The sequence below is a fragment of the Perognathus longimembris genome, chromosome 20 (assembly GCF_023159225.1).
Source record: "Perognathus longimembris pacificus isolate PPM17 chromosome 20, ASM2315922v1, whole genome shotgun sequence".
In the NCBI taxonomy this organism is placed as follows: Eukaryota; Metazoa; Chordata; class Mammalia; order Rodentia; family Heteromyidae; genus Perognathus; species Perognathus longimembris.
The window spans coordinates 21,083,959-21,105,333 of record NC_063180.1 but is presented as its reverse complement, the minus strand read 5'-3'; the positions used below and the strand labels follow the sequence as shown (position 1 = coordinate 21,105,333).

Sequence of the window (21,375 nt, the reverse complement as noted above, 5' to 3'; positions counted from 1 at the left end):
GTATCCTTGTTTCCTGACAAACTTTCCTGCTGCTCTCCTCCTCCGCTCCCTGCCTCTCCTCTCCTTATTTATTTGAGATAGTGCTCTTGAGATATATATCTCCCAGGCTGATCCCAACACATGATTCTCCAGCCTCAGACTCTGGAATGCTGAGATTTCAGGCCTGGGCCACAGTGCTAGGGCCAAATCCTGGGTTCCTACTCGCCCAGAACGATAGCTAGCATTGAAGTATAGCATTAAGCCAGGCACCTGTTGCTCATGCCCATAATCCTACCTACTCAGGAGGCTGAGATCTAAGGATCATGGTTCAAAGCCAGCTCTGGCAGGAAACTCTGAAAGCCTCTTATCTCCAATTGATCACCAGGAAACGGGGAGTGGTGCTCTGGCTTAAAGTGGTAGAGCACTAGCCTTGACCAAAAAAGGTCAGGGATAGCACCCAGGTCTTGAGTTTTCAAGCCCCAGGACTGACCCCCCCCCAAAAAAAAGCCAGAAGTGGAGCTGACATAGAACCATGCAGTAACAAGCACTCACAGTTTAGAGTGTTATATGGGCACCAGACACCCACCGTATCCCCCTCCTGAAGGGACCCCACAAATGAGTCAACACACAGTTCTCCGGTGCCCATCAAGGTGAGGTCTTTATGGTGTTTGGGAAGAGCCAACATGGCTGAGCCAAGCCCTACCCCCTCCCCTAGGCCAGCACCTCCCTTAGCACCAATCTGGACAGAACATCCGGATCAAGAATGAATGATGCCTTCCAAGGAGGGGGTAGATGGGGCTCAGGAGCTTTTTTTTCTTGTGGGAGTCCAAGAGTAGCACCATCGTAAATTGGGAGCTTGCGGGGGGGGGGGGGGGACAAAGCTGGTGGCAGAGAGCTGAGGACTCCTTACTTTCTCTCCCCACCCTGAGATAGGCAGCGAGGGGCTGTGCGTGTGCCTACGCGGCTGGAGAAGTGAGCCACCCCCAGGGGGATGGGGAGCCCCAGGACCCCAGACACGTGGGGGTAAAGTCAAGGTAAGTAAGTGCGTAACTGCAGAGTTGGGATGGGGAGGAAAAGGCGTTCATCTTAGGTCTATAAGACTAGAGGAGCTTGAAGTTCATGAGCAGAGGGCTGGAGGTGGATGAGGGGTGGGTGGTCTTGAACTGAAGGGTAGAAATGAGGCAAGTTTTGTGGGGCTGAGGAAACTCCGAATGGAGCTTGGAATGGAATTAGGGAGTGAGGGGTTGTAAGATTTCAGATCAGGGAATCTAAAGGAAGAGGTGTAGATTCTAGAGTGGGAAGCATTTGGAGATAGTTCTAGCACCTCAGGAATTCACATCTGCAGACAGAAGCAATGGGAAGCGGTGAGGCCTAGAACTGGAGGAAGAGATGCAATCAGAGCGGAAAAAAATAGAGTTGTGACTGAGGGAATCCTGGAACCAGAGAATTTGGTATTTTGGGCTCTACAGCCAGAAGGTATAAGAGGTTGTGTGACCCATAAGCACCGTTGGGGGGGGGGGGTTGTGAGGTTCAACAACAAGCCGGACTGTGAGATGCAGAATGAGAAAGAACCTCAGGATGGTGAAATGTGGAATCAGAGGTCCTAGAACATGTGAGCTCAGGCACACCAACTTGGCGAGCATACAGTCTAGAACCAGGAAAGGCTGGTAGAGTCTAGAGTCAGGGTGCAGAATCCAGAATGGTGGAAGGTCAAAGGCCATGCAGTGTGGAATCAGGAAAGACCAGGAGCTGTAAAAATCTAGAACCAGGAAATGTATAAAAGTGCATAGTCCAGAACCAGGGAAAACTAGAGGCAACAGGGAACCAGGAAAGGTCATAGGTCACACAGTCTGGAACCAGGAAAGGCCAGGGTCACACAGTCAGGAGAGGTCAGAGCTCACACAGTCTAGAACCAGGAAAGGTCAGTGATCACACAGTCTAGAACCAGGAAAGGCCAGAGGTAAGACTAGAACCAGGAAAGGTCAGCGGTCACACAGTCTAGAACCAGGGAAGGCTGGAAGTCACACAGTCTAGAACCAGGAGAGGTCAGAGGTCATGGAAGTGGAGGAAGCTATAGGCTCCCACTACAAAGGGACGATCACAAACAACATCTTGGTCAGTCACTGTTGCTATGCCCACAGTGCTGGGTGGCAGCCTGGGAGACTAAGTCCCCCCCAGGCAAAACTCCCTCATTTTTACCTGTGGAGAGGGAAGATTGGGGTCCCACATTCTCGTGGCCCCCATAGTGATAAAAAAAAGTATCATGAAAACAACAAGATATAATGAATAATAGATGGGGGAGGGCAGAAAGCAATCTGATTATGGCTCTTCATGCTCCTGAGAGCTCAGGAACACATATGTGAGCCCCATTTTTCTCCCCACACACCTACCCCCCCCCAAAAAAAATAAGGCTGAGTCAGAGAAAGAGGCAGTGAGGTCACCACACATGGAGAACCCCCAAAGGAAGTCCTGAGAGAAGGAGAAGGGGCCAGAGACCCCCCCCTCCTAGAGGTCACTGAGCTGACATCAACCCGGGGAGCCCCAGGCTGGGTGCAGGCAGAGGGATGAGGGTGGGAGCTGAGGTAGGCCTGAGGCTGTGGGGGAGCACTCCACAGAGAGAGGTCTCCTTCCTGTGCAGATGGGTGCTGTGGTTGTGGAGTGTGGCTGAGGTCCTTTGTGGGGCAGGAGGAGGGAATGGGAGGAGGGCCGGCTCAGCGGGCCTGAGCTAAGCCTGTGGAGGGTGGCACCAGGTGACTCCTGCGCTGGGCAGTGTCCTCCTCAGGGTAGACAGAGAGCAGAGAGGGACCCAGGCCTACAGGGGAGACAGAGGGAAACAGAGAGAATGAGCACCATCGGCCACAGAACTCGCAATCGAGTTTAGAACCCCGCACAGTGGCTCATGCCTATAATCCCAGTTATTCAGGAGGCAGGGGTTCTAGGAGGATGTACTTCAATAACAGCCCTAGCCAAAACAACAAACAAACAACTCCAGGAGACCCTATCTTAATCGCTCCACCAGGTGTTGTAGAGTGCATCTCAGCTCCTCAGGAAGCTGAAATCTGAGGATCTCCGTTCAAAGCCAGCCGAAGCAGAAATGTCCATGAGACTCTGCTATCCAGTGAAAGGGTAAAAAACCAGAAGTGGATCTGTGGCTCAAATGGTAGAGCCTTTGGAATGAGAAAGCTAAGGGACAGCATCCAGGCCCAGAGTTCAAACCCTAGTACTGGCACAAACAAACAATAAAAGTCACCTTGGTGAAAATGCAAAGCTGGGGCTGGGAATATGGCCTAGTGGCAAGAGTGCTTGACTTGTATACATGAAGCCCTGGGTTCGATTCCCCAGCACCACATATACAGAAAACGGCCAGAAGTGGCGCTGTGGCTCAAGTGGCAGAGTGCTAGCCTTGAGCAAAAAGAAGCCAGGGACAGTGCTCAGGCCCTGAGTCCAAGGCCCAGGATTGGCAAAAAAAAAAAAAAAAAAAAAAGAAAATGCAAATCTGACCTCTAGACAGGCTCAGGCCCGGCCTGGCGTGTGCCTCATGGGGCAGCCTCCACCACTGGACCCTCCATCGGTGGAGGAGGTGCCAGGTGTTCCCAAGATCACCAGGGGCACCGACCCTCTGCTGCCGCAGCTGGAATGGCTCCACCCCCTCTCAGCTGGGGACAGGGCTCTGGTATACCCATGGGAGACTCACCCACAGGAGATTCACCCACGGGAAACTCACCCACGGGCTCATGCACGTTCAGGAGTGGGGTGCTGACATCCTGCCGGCTTCCTGGGGCTGGTGCTCCTGTTAGAAGGAAACTCTAGGGGAGAAAGGCCAAGCTACCATAATTGTTATCTTCACCACCATCATCACCATCACCATCACCATCCAAGAAGGAATGATGAGCAGTGCAGGTCAAGGCGCTGGTGAAGACCAGTGACCATGCGTTTTGACGTGAACGGGTCATAGTCCCACTCCTCCTCCTTCCTCCTCCTCCTCGCTCTGGGCCCAGCGGGCTGAGGTGCCCTGCAGCCTTGCAGGGCCCCTGGGTTCAGCCCTAATCAGGAAGCCCTTACTCTCCCTGGGGTAGGGAACAGCCCTGTCTCTCCTTCTGGCTGGGGTCGGTACTGGGGTGGTACTGGTACCCCTGGAGGTAACCCCAGTGCTGCCCCGGCCCAAGGTCTTCCTCACACCCGCTCACACCCCTGTCCGCAGCTGTGCTGCCCACTAAGTGTCGGCCTAGTCTGACAATGTGTACCTTCTGAGTGTGTCTACGTGTCACAATAACGGCATTTCAAGAATGCTCATGAAGGGCAGAATGGTGGCACATGCCTATAATTCTGGCACTTGGGAGGCTGAGGCAGAAGCATGGTGAGTTCAAGGCCAGCCTGGGACACAGAGTGAGACTGTGTCTTCCCAAAACAAACAGGAACTAAATGAACCATGCGAGGCACTTGCTGTGTCAGCAATAAGGTACACAGTAGGCACTTAATAAATATGAGCTGACCATATTCTCAATCAGTCACATCCTTTGCAGACTAAGGAGCCAGGGAATCCCTCTGTGGGCCCCCCCAGGGAGCAGAGGAGACCCCTGGTGACATAACCCCCACGTGGCTCCTTTGACCTGGCTTGATGCTTTTGTGTCAGCACACATCCTCCATTCGCAAAGCCTTCTCAAACCCATGAAGGGCACTAGAAGGCCAGCTGGACCGCTGACCTCCCGCCTGACCTTCAGCCAGCCCTTGGCCCTCTCCGGTTTCCCCATCTATAAGACAGAAGGTAGAAGCCTGCCACCATGTTCTGAGGCCAGAGAAGATCCTCCCCCCAAGCTCCAAACATACCAGGTTGAGGGGAGGCAGAAGGAAGTTTCCAGGGCCTGGGCTGGGGGACCGTTTGGGGGGTCTCACTCCCAGTAGCTCTACCCCCTCATCCTCTAAGCTCTGGGCCAGGGCCCTGGAGAAAAAGAGACAAGGCTCAGAACACATTAAACCTGAGTGGGTGTAGCACGCACTTGCCTCGTGTCCACTGAGCTCCCAGCACCGTCAATTAATCTTCCCACCTACCTCCCCAAGGCCCATCACTGGTCCATCCACCTATCCACCCATCCATCCGTCTACCTATCTTCATTTACCTATCCACCCACCCACCCATAAATCCCCCCATGCCCTCATCCATCCATCCATCCGTCCGTCCATCTGTCCCTCCATCCATCCATCCATCCATCCATCCATGGTTGGGAATGAGGCAGGGCCCAGGTAGCAGGTAGCAGCCTCCTCTTCACACTCACTAAGTCCTTCTCACCTCTTCCGAGCCCCTGCCACTAGCGAGGATGCAGAGGGGTCCCCTCTGGAAGGGCTGGAGCAGTTAAGCCTGGGGTCGCTCCCCCAACGGGGCAGCAGGGAGGGCTCCGGGATTGGGGGTGACAGGCCATGGAAGCTCCGAGCGCGGGGCCGGCGGATGGCTGCTTTGGGTCGGTGGTAAATCCTGGGAGGCTGCTCAGTGGAGGTGAGCTGGAAATCGTCATCCATGGAGATGTAGGGGGCCAGCATCTCCAAGTCCAGAGTGTCAGTGTCCTGTGGAGGGTGCGCACGGGGGAGTCAGAGTGTGGAGGGGCACTCAGCCTCTGGAGAGCCCCACAAAGTGAGGGAATGAAACAAATCCACTGTGATCTGAGGCCAGAAAACAGCAGCCCAGGAGACCTAGCTAGACCCCTCCCCAGCTGGAGAGCCTCAGACAGCAGCTGGCATTGCCATGCCAGCTGTTCAAAGGTGAGGATCTTTGGGAATTTTTTCTTCATCCAGCCACTGAACCAAATGTGCTTCTACCCAATTATTCCTCCATCATCCATCCATCCTTCTGTCCATCCATTCATAGGTCCATCCATCTGCCCATCTATACATTTATCATCTATATATCACCCATTCATCTATCTGTAATTTATCCATCCATCCACTCATCTATCAATCCATACATCCATCCTTCCAAGTACAGCAGTCCATTGATGTATCCCTCCTTCCACCAATCCATCCATCTGTCCACCCATTCATCTATCCATTGGCCATCCATTCATCTATTCATAGGCCATCTGTCCATCTATCCACTGGCCATCCATCCATTCATCCATCATCCATTCCTCCATCCATCAATTGGCCATCCATTCACCTATTCAAAGGCCATCTATTCATCCATCCACCCATCTATCCATGGGCCATCTGTTCATCTGTCCATCCATCTATCCATGGGCCATCCATTCATCCATCCACTCATCTCTTCATCGGCCATCCATTCATCCATCCATTCATATATTCATTGGCTATCCATCATCTATCCACTGGCCATCTATTCATCTGTCCATCCATTCATTCATTCATCCATCCATCAATTGGCCATCCATTCATCTATTCATCGGCCATCCATCCACAACTCTGATACCTGCCTAAACATCACCATCTACCATCATCCACCTAAGGAATACAATGGCCCATCCATCCATCCATCCATCCATCCATCAGCCTTCTCTGAAGCTGAAGCAGATGGGCCCTCCATGCTAGCTCTCACCTGTGCTGTGCTTAGCTCCGTCTCAGCTGTCCCTCCACCCCTCCCAGCGGTGAAGAGCCTGTGTGCTCTGTCTACACCCACAAGAAGCCGGTCTGGGAGATCAGCCTGAGGGGAAAGAGTGAAGATAGAGGGAATTTTGACCCTGGGGAGGAAGTCAAAGAAAAACAATCTGGAGTTCAGGCTGGAAGTGGGCATCAAATGTCAGAAGCTGGGGGACAGGACAGGTCCCAGGGCTGCTACAGATGCGTTCCAGTCCTGAGTGACATCAGAGTACCTGAGTACAGAAAGCTCTTCCAGAGGCCGGCACCAGTGGCTCACGCCTGTAATCCTAGCTACTCAAGAGGCTGAGATCTGAGGATTAAGGTTCAAAGCTAGCTCTGGCAGGAAAGTTCATGAGATTCTTTTTGTGTGTGTGTGTGTGTGTGTTTTTTTTTTTTTTTTTGCCAGTTCTGGGGCTTGGACTCAGGGCCTGAGCACTGTCCCTGGCTTCTTTTTGCTCAAGGCTAGCACTCTGCCACTTGAGCCACAGCGCCACTTCTGGCCGTTTTCTGTATATGTGGTGCTGGGGAATCAAACCCAGGGCCTCATGTATACGAGGCAAGCACTCTTGCCACTAGGCCACATCCCCAGCTCCAGTTCATGAGATTCTTAGCTCCAATAAACCACTAGAAAATGGGAAGTGGCACTGTGGCTCAAAGTGGTAGAACGCTAGCCTTGAGGGGAAGAGCCCAGGAACAGCACCAGGCCCTGAGTTCAAGCCCCATGATTGACAAAACAAATAAACAAACGCTCAGCAGGGAAGATGGAAAAGGTTGGAGAGAACCAAGCCTGAGTCCAAGACACCCAGGGGTATGGGTCTTAGGGTCTGAAATCTGGGGAAACACGGGTTTGTGTTGTTTGTTTTTTGAGGTACTGTTTCATTATGCAGCCCAGGCTAGCCTTCAGTTTGTCAGCCTCCTGCCTGAGCTTCCCACGCACTGAGATTACAAGCATAAGTCACCACACCCAGCTGCTTCTCCTCCGGTTGCAGGTGAAAAGATGGATTCCTCAAGAATTCTCTCACCCAGGTGACACAACTGGTAAGGAGAAGAGTCAGGATTTGAACCCAGAGCTGTCAACCAAGATAGCACACACTCCTGACTCTGAGGTTGAAGTTCAGAGGCCCAGGTGCTTGGTCCTAGCAAGGGCTTGTCCCTCCTGCTTGGTGGAACATTCCAGATCTTCTAAATCCTAAGCCAGAGCCAGATTCTGGAATTCTAACCACTGGAGAATCTACAATCTAGGCCTTCAGTGATCTCAGTTGGCTTTTTCGCTCCAAGCTGCTGCTGGCTTCAACAACAGCTCTACTTCTGGCTTTTTGCTGGTTCACTAGAGATAAGTGTCTCATGGACATTCTTGCCCAGGTTGGCTTTGAACCACAATCTTCAGATCTCGGCCTCCTGAGTAACTGGGATGACAGGCAGGAGCCACTCACTCTATGTCTCATCCCAACTTCCCCACTCCACAGTGGGGTACCCTAGGCCGGAGGCGGGTGGGGCTGCTTACCGGGAGAGGGCTTTGGGGACGGGGCGTGGCCTTCAGGGTGCTGGGTGTGGCAGCTCCAGGAGGCCCATCCAGGATGGGTGCCAGGAGACGCCGGAGGTCTGGGCTACAGAACCGGCGGGGGTCAGCAGCCAGGGTGGCCTCGCTCAGGGCAGGGGGGTGCAGGAAGGCCAGGATCCGGGGACCGGGGGTGTCTGCAGGATGAGGAGGGCACAGGGTGGTCATCTAGGGCTATGGGTCACAGCCATCCTACACCAAGCCCAGGGAACAAAACTGACTAGGTCAACAGCCCATCAGGATGGGGCACAGGGAGGGCAGTCCCCACGCCCCTGGGGGGTGGGGGGAGTCACACAGTGTCTTTCACTTCAGTTCCACAGCGAGGAGAAGGGATGAGAGAAGAGCATTATGAGTGTGTGTGTGGGGGGGGGGGGGGGAGAATGTATGTGCAAAGGCCCTGGGGTCAAAAAGAGGCTGGCTTGTTCCCAGAGCTCTGAGGAAGCTGCTGTGGTTTGAGGGAGTGACACTAAGAAGGGGTGGGGGGGGGGGGGTCCCTACAGGACTTGATGTTTGACTTCTGTTCAAGGGTCCTGGGACACCACATCAATGCTGCATACCAAGCTTGTCCCCAGGATTAGGGGTGTCTTTCTGAGACGAGGCAGGACGGGGTTTTCGAGAATGTCGTTCCGTCTGCTCCAGTGACAGCACCATCCCCGTCTCCTCCACCCGGCTAGGATGCAAGGCCAACAAATATATATATATATATATATATATATATATATATATATATATGAGCAGGAGGTGGAGGTTGTGGCTCAAGTGGTAGAGCGCCAGCCTCGAGTGAAAAAGCAGGGAAAGCTCAGAGTCCTGAGTTCAAGCCCCAGTCCCAGCAGAGTCTTGCCGGCAGTGCCGCCAAGGCTAACCTCAGACTCACCATGCACTCCCTCCTCTGCCTCCCGAGTGCTGGGATTACAGGCATGCACCACTGCACTGGGCAGTAAGTATGTTTTTAACAGAATCTTCCTTACATTCCCAAATATGAAGAATTCATAGAGTGCTATTTTTATTTAGGAAGTTTCTATTCATAGAGGTTTCCCTCCTCCGGGGAACAGGTTTATAAATACAGTCTTTATGTGCTCCAAACCTCTGGTCTTCACAGTCTCTAGCTACAGAGACACTGAAAATGCACGCCGGAGAGACTGGCTTCCAGTATTGGGGAATAGAAGGCAGGACCTGGCCATGGCTTAAAAATGCACTCCACCACTGGGCCACGTCTCCAGCCCTCTACCTTAGTGTTTAGATAGGAGTTTTGTGAACTTTCTCAGGCCATGAATTGCAGTCCTCGGACTTCTGCTTTCAGAGTGGCTGGGATTACAGGTGTGCACCACGATGCCCAGCTCATAAACTGACTTTTGCAGCCTAAGCTGAAAAGTTTGCCAGAATCCATCTCCAAAATAACCAGCCAAAAGCCAGGCTGGGGCTGTGACTCAGGCGGTAGAGTGTCAGCCAGAGTAAGTGACCGGAGGCCTTGAGTGCAAACCCTAGGGCTGCCAAAGATTTTAAAAGGCAGGAAGGATGTGGAGCCATGAGACTCTCACCCATGGCTGCTGCAGAAGCCAGGAGGCCGATTTGGAAAACAATGTGGCAGTTTCTAAAGAAGCTAAATATATACACTTACCACAGGGCCCTCCCATCCCGCCCCCACATGTGCCCTGCAGAAACGTGTACGCTCACAAAACCCCCTATGAAAATGTTCACACAAGCTGTTTTTGTGATTGCCCCAAACAGGAAACAGCTGGGGACAGAATACATTAACGGGGCCCCCACATACCATGAAACAACGACTCAACAGGAAAAGATAAGAACTCTATTGAGCCCAGAGCTGTGCCACAAGCCTGTAAGCTCAGCGACTCAGGAGACTGGGATCTGAGGATGGTGGTTTCAAGTCCGCTCAGGCTAGGAAAATCTGTGAAATTCTTGTCTCCAATGAGCCACTAAATAGCTGGAAGTGGTGCTATGGCTCAAGTGGTAGAGCACCACCAGCCTTGAACAAAACAAGCTCAGAGACAACACACAGGCCCTGAGTTCAAGTCTGACACTGGCACACACAAAATAATAATAATAATGTTTTCATTAGTTTATTTTGCCTTGTTAAGGGTGGGACTCAAGGCCCGCTCTACCACTGAGCTGCACTCCTAGCCTAGAGTCCTCTTTAATTGAAATTTAATTCATTAAATTAACTATATGAGATTTCAATGGGTCACTTGCACATTCACAAGGCCACACACGCTCTTGTCCACAAGTCCCCCAATGCCCCTCAACTCACCTGATCAGAAAATGCACACAGACGATGCTCTCTGACTGGGGGCCCCGCCCCCCCGAAACCACCGTTGCCTGGGTCTGGGTCCATAGATATCCTCCACTCCGGGCCAGGAAGCGGTACTGGCCGGTCACCGCCTGACCCTTGCTCAGCACTGGAGATGGGGGGACGAGGGTCAGAGGCATCCACAGGGGCTGGAGTGAGGTAGGAAGGGGTGGGGGTGGGGTGCTGGGACTTGGGAAACAGGAGTTGGGATGGAGCCCGGGGCCGCTGGCTCTGGCCTGGACATTCAGGTCACCTACGGGTATGGATGGTCCTGCTCACAGCATCTGAGTCCAACACGTGGATATACTCATAGGCGGAGCAGCCGATCAGGTCATCAGGACTGTAGCCGGCCACCTCTGCGATCCTGGGGTGCGGTGGAGGGGGGTCCGGTCAGGACCCAGGGAGAAGGAAGGGGCAGAGGACACAGGGACCAACGAGGCAAGGAGATAACAAAGCAGAAAGGAAGGAGAGCGAGGAATACAAAATGAGAAGCTGGGTGTGGTGATGCACACCTTTAGTCTCTGCACTGAGAGTGAGGCAGAAGGAGCTGTCGTTTGAGGACAGCCTGGGAAAAATTAGAGAAACCCCATCTCAGAACAATAACAAAACCAAATAGAAAACAATAGTGCTCAGGTGCCAGTGGCTCACACCTGTCATCCTAGCTACTCAGGAGGCTGAGATCTAAGGATCGCAGTTCAAAGCCAGCCCAGGCAAGAAAAGGACGTGAGACTCTTATTCCAATGAACCACCAGAAAACCAGAAGTGGTGCTGTGACTCAAAAGTGGTACAGTGTACGGGGCTGGGGATATAGCCTAGTGGCAAGAGTGCCTGCCTCGGATACACGAGGCCCTAGGTTCGATTCCCCAGCACCACATATACAGAAAACGGCCAGAAGCGGCGCTGTGGCTCAAGGGGCAGAGTGCTAGCCTTGAGCGGGAAGAAGCCAGGGACAGTGCTCAGGCCCTGAGTCCAAGGCCCAGGACTGGCCAAAAAAAAAAAAAAGTGGTACAGTGTGGGCTGGGAATATGGCCTAGTGGCAAGAGTGCTTGCCTCTTATACATGAAGCCCTGGGTTCGATTCCCAAGCACCACATATATAGAAAACGGCGCTGTGGCTCAAGTGGCAGAATACTAGCCTTGAGCAAAAAGAAGCCAGGGACAGTGCTCAGGCCATGAGTTCAAGGCCCAGGAATGGCAAAAAAAAAAAAAGTGGTACAGTGCTAGCAAAAGAGCTCAGAGACAGCATCCAGGCCCTGAGTTCAAGCCCCACGACCAACCAAAAACCAAAAACAAATAAACAAACAAAAAAAACCCTAGTGCTGAGGCTATGGCTCAAGTGATAAGAGGGTTTACCTAATAGGCTCAAGGCTCTGGGTTCAAACCCCAGACACACAGCCACATACAAACTGTTTCTCGGTGTCACACTGTGCATGTTCTTCTACAAGACAGTGCAGGAAACGGGCACAGCACAGAGGGGTGGAGTCATTGGGCCAAGGACACACAGCCAGGATAGAAACCCAAGCACCCAGAGTTACTGTTTCTGAGCATGCCTGGGGGGTGAGGGAGGGAAGAAGGAAGGAAGGGGAAAGACAGAGGAAAGAGGTGAGTAAAGGACATCAACAGTAGAGAAAATTTTAATGATAACCACGGAGCTCCCATCTTGCATGTGGGGTACCCTACTAACTGCTCTACAGAAATTGAATAATTTAAGAAAAGCAACAGGGAGTGTGGCAGCACACACCTGTAATCCCAGAACTTGGGAGGCTGAGGCAGAAGAATCTTTTTTTCTTTTTTCCCCCCAGTCCTGGGGCTTGGAGCTTGGACTCAGGGCCTGAGCACTGTCCCTGGCTTCTTTTTGCTCAAGTCTAGCACTCTGCCACTTGAGCCACAGCGCCACTTCTGGCTGTTTTCTATATATGTGGTGCTGAGGAATCGAACCCAGGGCTTCATGTATAGGAGGCAAGCACTCTTGCCACTAGGCCATATTCCCAGCCTGGCAGGAGAATCTTGAACCCTGGGCTACATAGTGAAAGCCTGTCTCAACAAACACACGAAAGAGACAAGCAATAGGAAGAGAGAGAAATGTGCAGGGGGCACAGAGGAGGGGGGGAGGGAGTGAGAGGAGACCAAGCAGAGTGTGGGCAGCTGGCAGTGGGAGGGGCGAGCGGCCAGGCTGGGCCTACCGGTCATCACAGTAGGTGAACTTCATGTCCAGGCTGTGGCGGCTGATGAAGGCCCCCCGGCCCAGCGGGGGCTCCAGGCTGCTCGGATGGGGAATGGCTTCACAGATGAGCACCAGGCACTGCAGGGGGGGCTCTGCCCGGGGGCTCCCACCAGGGGGTGTCTGGGTAGGGGGCTTGTAGGCCCTCATGTGTCCAGAACAGTGCAGGACCTGGGGGTAAAAGTGAGGTGGTAGGCATCACTGGGGCCTGGGCCACAGCTCTGGCCCCCAGAGACAGCTGGGAAGAGGTCCCTGGAGACCTCCTGGAGTAGGTTCTGGGGGCTCAGAAGACCCTGACTTCAGCCCTAGGCTGGAGGACACCCTAGCCAAGGAACCCCACAGAATCCTTGCTCCAGGGGGCCCTAACCCCAACCCTCTGTGAGGCCATCAGGGGCCAGGCCACACCCTGGCAGCCTCAAACGCACCCCCCCCACCCCCGCCAGGTTCGGCACAGCCCACCTTCCAGGTGGCGGCCTTGAGGTTGAGCGTGCGCCCCCGGCTGGTGAGCGTGCTCTTCATACGCAAGGAGAAGCGCCGCTGGGTGGGGGTCTCCGGCTTCTTCTTGGACAGGCCTGAGGAGGCGGAGGGCACAGGATGGGGAGCAGCAGGTCACCAGACACCTGCACAACAGTCTAGCGCCCCCCAGCACTGGGTCTGACCCCAATGCTGGGACCCACCCCTCCAGGAAGGGTGTGATATCCAAACCCCAGGACAGGGCATGTCCTTTTTTGCCATGCTAGAGAGAACAAGAGGATATGCTAAAATGGGGGGAGGGGCACAGCATCGCCCCCTGGGAAGTGGGAACAGGGCCTGCAAGATACTCACTGGGCCTGGGGGTCAAGGCATCCTGAAGCTCCTCCTGGTCACAGGGATGGATGAAATCAAAGATGCTGTGTCCGATGAGCTCCAGCTGAACGGAGGGGTGCAATGGGGCGCTGTATTCAGGGGAGGCCCCACTGACCAGGCCCCGGCCTTCCCTCTCACTACCTCTGCCCCAATTCATGAACCTGGTCTACTCCATAATTTCCCCATTCATTCATTTTTCCATTCACTACTCAGTCACCGATTCATCCATTCATTCACCCCCTCATCACTCACCTCCCCCCTCCATTCATTCATCCACTGGTTCATTCATCATCCCTCATTCATGCATCTCTCCATTCATCCATTATTAGCAGCGCTAAGGCAGTGCTGGTCATCTCCATATCTCCAGCATCACAAGGCCAGGCAAGGAGCAGACAGCTCACCTGACTGAGGCCCAGGTGCTTGCTGACATTTTCCGACAGGTAAGCCATGTCTCCCTCGGCGGTGAGCACCATGACGAAGCCCTCCAGGGCCTTCAGGTAGCACGCATCCAGTGGTTCGCCCCCTGATCCCACCTGGTTCCACTCCCCTGGTGCCCGGGGTGGGGTGATGGGGACGTCACTAGTCAGTTGTGGACCCTCTACCTGTGCCCACTCAGAGAGATTTACAGAAATGCCCAGGAGAGGGGGAAGGGGAGAGGTGACATTACCCACAATTCTTACGAGGGTGGGCCTCCTAGGCTGGCAGAGTTCTACAGGGGAGATTGGAGGTGGGGGAGCTGTGACCGGGCTGTGATGGTTCAGGCCCCCAAAGGGTAAGTAGGTTGACTAGAGTCCAGTCATTCTATCATAAAATCTTCCTTCATAATAAAGTCTTTTCAAGGTCCTTGGATTCTAAGTGTGTGTGTGTGTGTGTGTGTGTGAAAGAGAGAAAGACAGAGAGAGACAGAGACAGAACAGAGACAGAACAGAGACAGAGAGCTGGCTTCCTGCAGTGTGGAATTGAATTCTAACGGTGGGAACAGGAGGGATGACTACTATAGAAATAAAGGGAAGGGGAGGGGAAAGAGGAAATCACAAGGAATTAAAATATTGGCGGTGGAGCTTCCCAAGGGGAACGTTTATAAGGGATAGGGCGGGGCCCACCTAGGGTCTTCTCCCAGTGGACCAAATCTAAGAGTAACTGGCTTCACTAGGAGCTCCGAGGGGGCGGAGCCTCCCCGTGCTCACTCCATGGGGCGTGCGCCTCATCAATGAGAGACTGCCACGGTAGGGGCGGGGCTTTCAAGATTAATGGGCTCCGGATTGGCCCAGCACTGGAAGAGGCGGGACCTCTTGCAGAGTTGATTCCAGAGAGGTGGGATTGTTACCAAGAAACCGTCCCTGGGGGCGGGGCCTCCATGGGGCGTAGCTAGCCGGGGGGCGGAGCCTCGTTCAGGAGGGTGTCCAGGGGGACGGGGCTTCCAGTGACGTTTTCGGGACCAGATCCTCGGCGGGAGGGGCGTCCCCGGGGCGGGGCGGCGCTCACCTGCGGCGCTGAGGCGGTGCATGCGCAGGTAGCTGATGGTCAGGCGCATGATGGAGGCCTTGTCCAGGTGCGCGCTGACCCCGCGCGCGAAGGGCAGCGTGTGCGCCAGCTGGTACAGCACCTCGGTCTCCTGACTGCGCCGGCTGCGAGCCGCATCCCGGGACTTCTCCTTGCGCAGCTCGGTGGTTGACCTGCGGGACGGGGGCGGCCTTCACCGGCGGCTCCCTCCCCACCCCTCACCCTCCACCAGCTGCACAGGGGCCCCCCTCGAGTTGCAGGAAGGGTGCACCCAGCGGCCCCTCTGGGGTTCAGATTTTTACCTGTGCCAGCTCATGCTTGCACCCCCTCGGTGCCTCGGTTCTCTCTCTAAGGACAGATTTGTCCCCCTCCTGGGTTTATCTGCAGTTTATTCCCCCGGAGCTAAGGAATCTTGGGGGGGGGGGCAAGAAGGCCCCCAGGCGGGAGAGGGACAGAAGAGGAGGAGGGCCTCCTCTCCTGGCCTTTTCCCTCTGGGTCTGAGCTAAGAGGCCTCAGGATCTTGGGGAAAGATATATCAACGTCTAACACCCGCCAAAGGGGCCCCCCAATGGGGCAGGGCTCCAGCGGGGTGACACAGCAAAGCCACCCTCCCCCTTCTGACCAGCCTCTGCCCTTCACTCCACTTCAAATACCTGCCCAGGAAACCTGCCACTTACCCCACCTCTTACTATTAGATTAGTTTCTGTGGCAAGCATGGGACTCATTTAATACGTGGACAACCGGAAAGGGGAGCTGGAAAATTAACCCCACGGAATAGAGGAGGAAGCTGAGGCCTGGGACATACCTTGCTGGCTATGAGGAGAGAAGCCAGGATTTGAACACTGGGCCTGCCTGCATTGTTCAATTTTCTGTCTCTGCCTTGGGTGAATGGCCACATTTTATCACTACACTTAAACTTCAGGTCTGTGTGAATCCAAACTCTTGCACCTTTATTTTTTATTTTATTTTATTTTTTGGGGGGGGCAGTCCTAGGCCGTGAACTCAGGGCCTGAGCACTGTCCCTAGCTTCTTTTTTGCTCAAGGCTAGCACTCTGCCACTTGAGCCACAGTGCCACTTCTGGCCATTTTCTGTATATGTGGTGCTGAGGAATCAAACCCAGGGCCTTATGTATATATATTGCCACTAGGCCATATTCCCAGCCCCTTGCACCTTTATTTTTGAGTTAAAAAATTCGATGATATGTTCCATCTGGCAATATATGCATAGCCTAATGTGGGAGGCTTTTGGCTGTTTGATTTTTTTTTTTTATTTTTTTGCCAGTCCTGGGCTTGGATTCAGGGACTGAGCACTGGCTTCCTTTTGCTCAAGGTTAGTATTCTACTTCTTGAGCACAGAGCCACTTCAGCTTTTTCTGTTTATGTGGTGCTGAGGAATCGAACCCAGGGCTTCATGCATGCTAGGCAAGCACGCTACCACTAAGCCACATTCCCAGTCCTATTTTTTTTTTTTTTTAAAGACAGGGTCCAGGCTGGGAATGTGGCTCAGTGGCAGAGTGCTTGCCTAGCATGCATTCATGATGCCCTGGGTTTGATTCCTTAGTAGCCCATAGAAAGATGGAAGTAGGGCTGAGAATGAGGCTTAATGGTAGAGTGCTAGCCTTGCATGCATGAAGCCCTGGGTTCAATTCCTCAGCACCACATAAATAGAAAAAGCCGGAAGTGGAGCTGTGGCTCAAGTGGTAGAGTGCTACCTTGAGCAAAAGAAACTTAGGGACAGTGCCCAGGCCCTGAGTTTAAGCCCCAGGACTGCCCCCCCCCAAAAAAGACCTTTTTTCAAGGACAGGCTGTCCTTGAACCTAAGATCTACCTTGGTGTGGGGATTACAGGCACAAGCCACTATGCTCAGGCTCACCTATAATATTGCTGAGAATTAAAAACAAAACAAACAAAAACAAAACCCCTAAAACACAATACATAGTATGCAGCTACTCTCAAGGCCTGAGGAGGGACCAAGTTAAATCTCCACTTCACAAAGGGGAAACTGAGGCTCTAAAAGGGGAAATCCTTTGTCCAAGAAGTCACAAAGCCAGTATCTGGCTCAACTGGGATTTGAACTCAGGTTCCAGGGCTTCCAATCTATTCCCTGAACCTCTCTCCTTGCCACCGAGGATACACCTCTTCCCCCTCTCCTCGCAGGATGTCTAGGAGAAGAGATTGTTCCTTCCTAAATTCCGGAATCAGAGGTCACTTCTGCAGTGGTGCTAACCCCAACCCCAAGCAGGAGACATCCAAGGAAAGGTTCCCGGCTGGTTAGGAAGGAGGTGAAAGTGTTCCATACAAGGGGCAGGAGGGCTGGAGAAGCTGAAGTTCGGGCCCCCATCCCCTCCCACTTGCCTGGTGGGGGCAGGGGCCGCCCGCCGTCCTGCCTGCCCGGAGGACATTCCGTTCTGTTCCAGCCCTGTTTGTCTTCCTGCCCAGAGGGTGGGGGTGGGCGGGCCTCGCGGAGCTGGGGGCCCAGACGGCAGGGAAGGAGAGGAGAGGGAAAAGAGGAACAGGGGTGGGGCCTGCGCCCCGCCTCCCAGGCAGCTGGGCTCTCAGTGGCCCAACTTCTTTCTCTGTGACAGGGAGGCAGCTGGTAGCAGCCGACCTTCCTTCCAGCTCCCACTTGGTTCTCCGGATGCCGGGATGGGAAGTGTGGGGCGCTCACTGGGCTTCTGGCATCTTTGGAAACATTTCTGGGGAGCTTTAGTATATCACACTGACTGAGCTAAAAACTAGGTCTAGTGGGGCACACCTGTAAGTCCAGCCCTGGAAAAGGATGGACAGGAGCATCTCCAATTCGTTCTGGGCTAGCCTGGGCGATAGACACAAAGCAGGAAGCACAGATGAAGGTCCTCATCGTTCATTCGTTAATCTTATCTTATACCTGTATTCACCTTCCAGATTTCCCAAGGAGGAAGCAGGCCCAGGGAGTGATGGAATTTGCGGGAAGCCCCACAGTACTCCCAAGCAGAGCCAGGTCTCTTTCCTTCCGCCCTCACGCTGACTTGCACACCTCGCATGTCCTATCGCCACCTCCGCGCCCCCCATGTGTCCTTATGGACTCCTCATGTGGGTCTGAGCAGATCGTGCGGGGAGGCCTGACACCCATTTTCCAGGATGCCCAGCTAGGGCACGGAGAAGACAATCACTGGGGCCACACCGCCAGCAAGACGGTGTGCTGGGGTAGGAACTCTCGACTTTGGGGGCCTGCGTTCTTCGATGCCATACCCACCACCCAAGAGACTGCCTTGCTCCTCTTGGCCAAGTGTTCTCCCCCCCCCCCCCCAGTCCTTCCCTGATCTCACCACCACCGCGACTGCTGCCTCTGGAGCTCCCTGCTGGCCCCACGCCCAGCTGGGGCGGCCCCTTGGCACCGCGCCGAGCCTGGGACGTGCGGCTGGGATCCAGCCACCCTTCCCCCGCGTTCTCACTGAGAACAGAGGGCGGAGCCAGGAGGCCCCGGGTGAGGCCTGGGAAGGGGGGGGGGGGTAGAGTTGGGACCCGGCACACCCCCCAGCCAGGAGCGGGGGAAGCCCACCTCTCTGCCTGGACAGGAGGGAGCCTCCACCTCAGTCTTCTGTCTCACAACTGGGTATTGGGGGGACTTGTAAAACTTGAGGATTTAGGGGGAACCCCGTCTGGCAGGGCCTGGAGGTGGCCCAAGAGGCCTCCAAGTCCAGAAGGGACTTGGGGCGGGTGTATCAGGATAAGTCTTTCTGACTTTACATTTTCCCCGACGAAAGTAATTCAGCGGGGTCCCCAAAGTTCTAACTTGAGGAGCCCCTGCCTGGGGCCCGGTGCACGGGGGCATTTCCCAACAATATCTCTGTGAGGGGCCGGATGGCAGGAAGCCGTGGCTGAATGATGGGAAGAGGTTCTGGGGGGCAGGAGACGCGATCACCATTGCGCAGAGCCCCTTTGGCCGTGCCACCTGGAGGTGCAGAAGGGACAGGGCCCCAGCTGGGCCCCAGTGGGCTTTGGTAGGGAGACACCACTGGAAAGCACCGTCCTTGAGTGCTGAGGGGAGCACCCAGCTCCTCCAGCAGGGCTCCCCCCCTCAATGGGGGATGGGGGTGGGAGGGACCCTCTTGGTCCAGAGGGGGCGGGAATGGAGATCCCTGGTGGGCCCAGGGCCAGGACTGGAATAGAGTGGAGGGAAGAGGATCCTGGGGGAGGAAGGGGAGACCTAAAACATGGGGGTGCAGACCGATCCAGTCTGATTCACAAAGCCAGGAAAAGAGGAATGGGGTGTGTGTGTGTGTGTGTGTGTGTGTGTGTGTGTGAAGCAGGAGGCCTCTGGCTAGACACGGAGACCAAGGGCCTGGGACACTGTGGGTGGTCTCGTGGGACCCCCACCCCCTCTGGCATAGACCCCCCTCTGGCAGTGATGCCAGAGCACTGGTTGCCTCTGCCTCTGAAGATCTGCCCCAACTGAGAGGTGAACCCTAGAACCACTTTTTCCCATGTGAACCCCCCAGCCATCTCTGCCCAGGATGACCCTAGCTGAGGCCTGCTGCATCTCTCCCTGGACCAGACCCAGCCCTTCCCAGAGGTTCTCCCCGAAACAAGGGCCCGGTGTAGTGTAGCCCTGGCCCCTCAGCAACAGGGTCTGGATGGGGGAGGACAAGTGGGACCCAGGGCCAGACTATGGGAAAAGGGTCTTGCTGTTCCCCTGTTATTGAAGTAGGTGACCCCACTTTATTTTTTAAGGCTCTTGAGAAAGGCCTCAGACAGCTTCTAGAACCTTCTCTGCCCACATCCAGGGGGACAGTCAGGCGGGGTCCTACCAAAAGTGATCTCTTCTGGAACTCAGGAGCTGAATGTTCCCAAGGGGATTCCTCCTATCTGGGAAAGTTTAATTTGGGGGGTACACTGTAGAAGGGACCCATATGTGGATGGCAGAAAGCCTCCCGCGGAATGGGGGACCCCTAGGGCCCCCGCACAAGGCGAGGAATCGAACTTGGGGTAGTAGGAAATGGGGATCACTAACCTCCAAAACTGGCCCTGGGGGGGAGGGGTGGTGCAGCCAGGCACTTGGGGGACCCCCGCCCCTCCAGAACCCCTAAAGTGGAGCATGGAGCGGAGGAGTGGTGCCTCCCCACGGCGAGCCCCGGGGCGTCCCTTGCTCGCCCCCGTGCTCACTCCCATAACTCAAGGCGCCCCTCCAGAAGGGGAGCCCCCCAAATTCCCATCGTGCCTGACCCCGAAGCCCAGTACCTTGCGCGCTGCAACCCCAGCGCCATGGCTCGCCCGTCGCTGCTCCGGAGCCCTCGGAGGCCTCGAGCCCCCTCCCCTGGCCCTGAGAGCCCCCTCCCCAACTCCGCCCCCGGCGCGCCATTGGCTGCGCCGCGCCCGGCCCGCGGCTCTCATTGGAGGCTGGGACTGACACTCGCGAGGAGGGGGCGGGACCAGAGGGGGCAGGCTTGGAACCCGGAGGGAGGGGGAGTACCGTGCGGCGCACACCCCCGCCCCGCCCCGCTCTTCCCGCCCCTCCCCGGCCCCGACTTCCCCGGGCTCTGCGGGCTCCCGGACCTCAGCCCCGGGATCCCCGCGAGGACCTTCCGACCTCGGAGCCCCAGGACCTCCCCGCCCCCCCCCCCCGCTTCTCCCTGCCGCCCCCCAGCCCCGCCCCCCTCTGCTCCCTCTTTTGTAGGGGGGGGTCCCCGCGGCGCGCTCGCGCCCCCACCCCAGGCCCACAACCCATGGCCCGCCCACCCCGGCGCTACCCCAGGCTCCCAGTTTCCATCCCGACCCCCTGGCCTCCGTAACTCCCCTTTCAGGTTCCGGCTGATGAATAATTAAGCTTGGGTGGAGTGACTGAGTTTGAACTCAGCCACGCCCCCGTGTGCAGAGGAGTGTGGAAACGCGGGGGCACCGGGGACGAGTGCGTGCGCGCGCGCGCGTGTGCAAGTGTGCGCGCGCGTGCTGATCAGTGCCCCTCACGTTTGCAGAGACCAATATTCAAGAGGCAGCTTTGGAAAATTCCAGAAGTGGACTCGAATCTCCAGCAGAGGAGGCAAGCCCCGCGGAGCCTTTGCCCAGGCCGGTGTCCCAGCCTGCACTGTTCCTCTCTCCACAGCCACGCGGCTCCCCGTATCACCCCCCCCGCCCCCCCCCCCCGCATCCGACTCAAGTTGACGAATTTGAACAGCGCTAGCCGTACCCTTCTACCCACACCAGCCCCATGGAGGCTCGGAAGATCCAAACCAAAGCCAATCCGTTGATGGTTTCCCCAGCCAGGCCATTGGGTCAAAGAAGGCTGGTGGCCCAATCTAGCCCAGAGAGGACCGAGGCTGGGATATTCACTACAATTGTTAGCAAAGAAGTTTTCTCTATCTGTTGCCTTTACCAAGCGGCTGCTGAGGGTGGTCACACC

The 21,375-nt window shown here is 55.3% G+C and overlaps 1 protein-coding gene and 1 long non-coding RNA gene across 6 annotated transcripts; one reads left to right on the top strand and one right to left on the bottom strand.

Moving 5' to 3' along the window:
• The first annotated feature begins 910 nt into the window (after nt 1-910).
• Nucleotides 911-4,618, top strand: LOC125368336. The gene is made up of 3 exons (XR_007214221.1): nt 911-1,013; nt 3,680-3,891; nt 4,503-4,618. It is a non-coding gene; the product is annotated as an uncharacterized LOC125368336 (long non-coding RNA).
• On the bottom strand, nt 2,242-20,275 carry Hif3a (hypoxia inducible factor 3 subunit alpha). 5 transcript variants are annotated; one of them, XM_048369255.1, is made up of 15 exons: nt 20,217-20,275; nt 14,979-15,169; nt 13,895-14,040; nt 13,473-13,557; nt 13,107-13,219; nt 12,610-12,818; nt 10,685-10,791; nt 10,389-10,536; nt 8,680-8,792; nt 8,069-8,259; nt 6,524-6,628; nt 5,267-5,538; nt 4,807-4,918; nt 3,704-3,785; nt 2,242-2,791 (listed from the first exon to the last, which is right to left on the bottom strand). In XM_048369255.1, the coding sequence occupies exons 1-15, from the start codon at nt 20,240-20,242 to the stop codon at nt 2,691-2,693; spliced, it is 2,001 nt and encodes a 666-aa protein (XP_048225212.1). In that variant the 5' UTR covers nt 20,243-20,275; the 3' UTR covers nt 2,242-2,690. The 5 variants fall into 5 exon arrangements, with proteins under 5 accessions (XP_048225212.1, XP_048225213.1, XP_048225211.1 ...); XM_048369256.1 differs by having other exon boundaries at nt 2,681-2,791; nt 3,704-3,769; XM_048369254.1 differs by lacking the exon at nt 2,242-2,791 and having other exon boundaries at nt 3,491-3,785.
• Nucleotides 20,276-21,375: the final 1,100 nt, after the last annotated feature.

What these genes read in the sequence shown, in the direction of transcription:
- Hif3a (XM_048369252.1), bottom strand. Translation starts at nt 20,242, where the DNA reads ATGGCGCTGGGGTTGCAGCGCGCAAG. An exon ending in GCACCGCCTCAGCGCCGCAG is followed by an intron (nt 14,041 to 14,978) that starts GTGAGCGCCGCC and finishes CCCGGGCACCAG; the next exon opens with GGGAGTGGAACCAGGTGGGA. An exon ending in TGTGTGCATTTTCTGATCAG is followed by an intron (nt 8,793 to 10,388) that starts GTGAGTTGAGGG and finishes CTTGCATCCTAG; the next exon opens with CCGGGTGGAGGAGACGGGGA.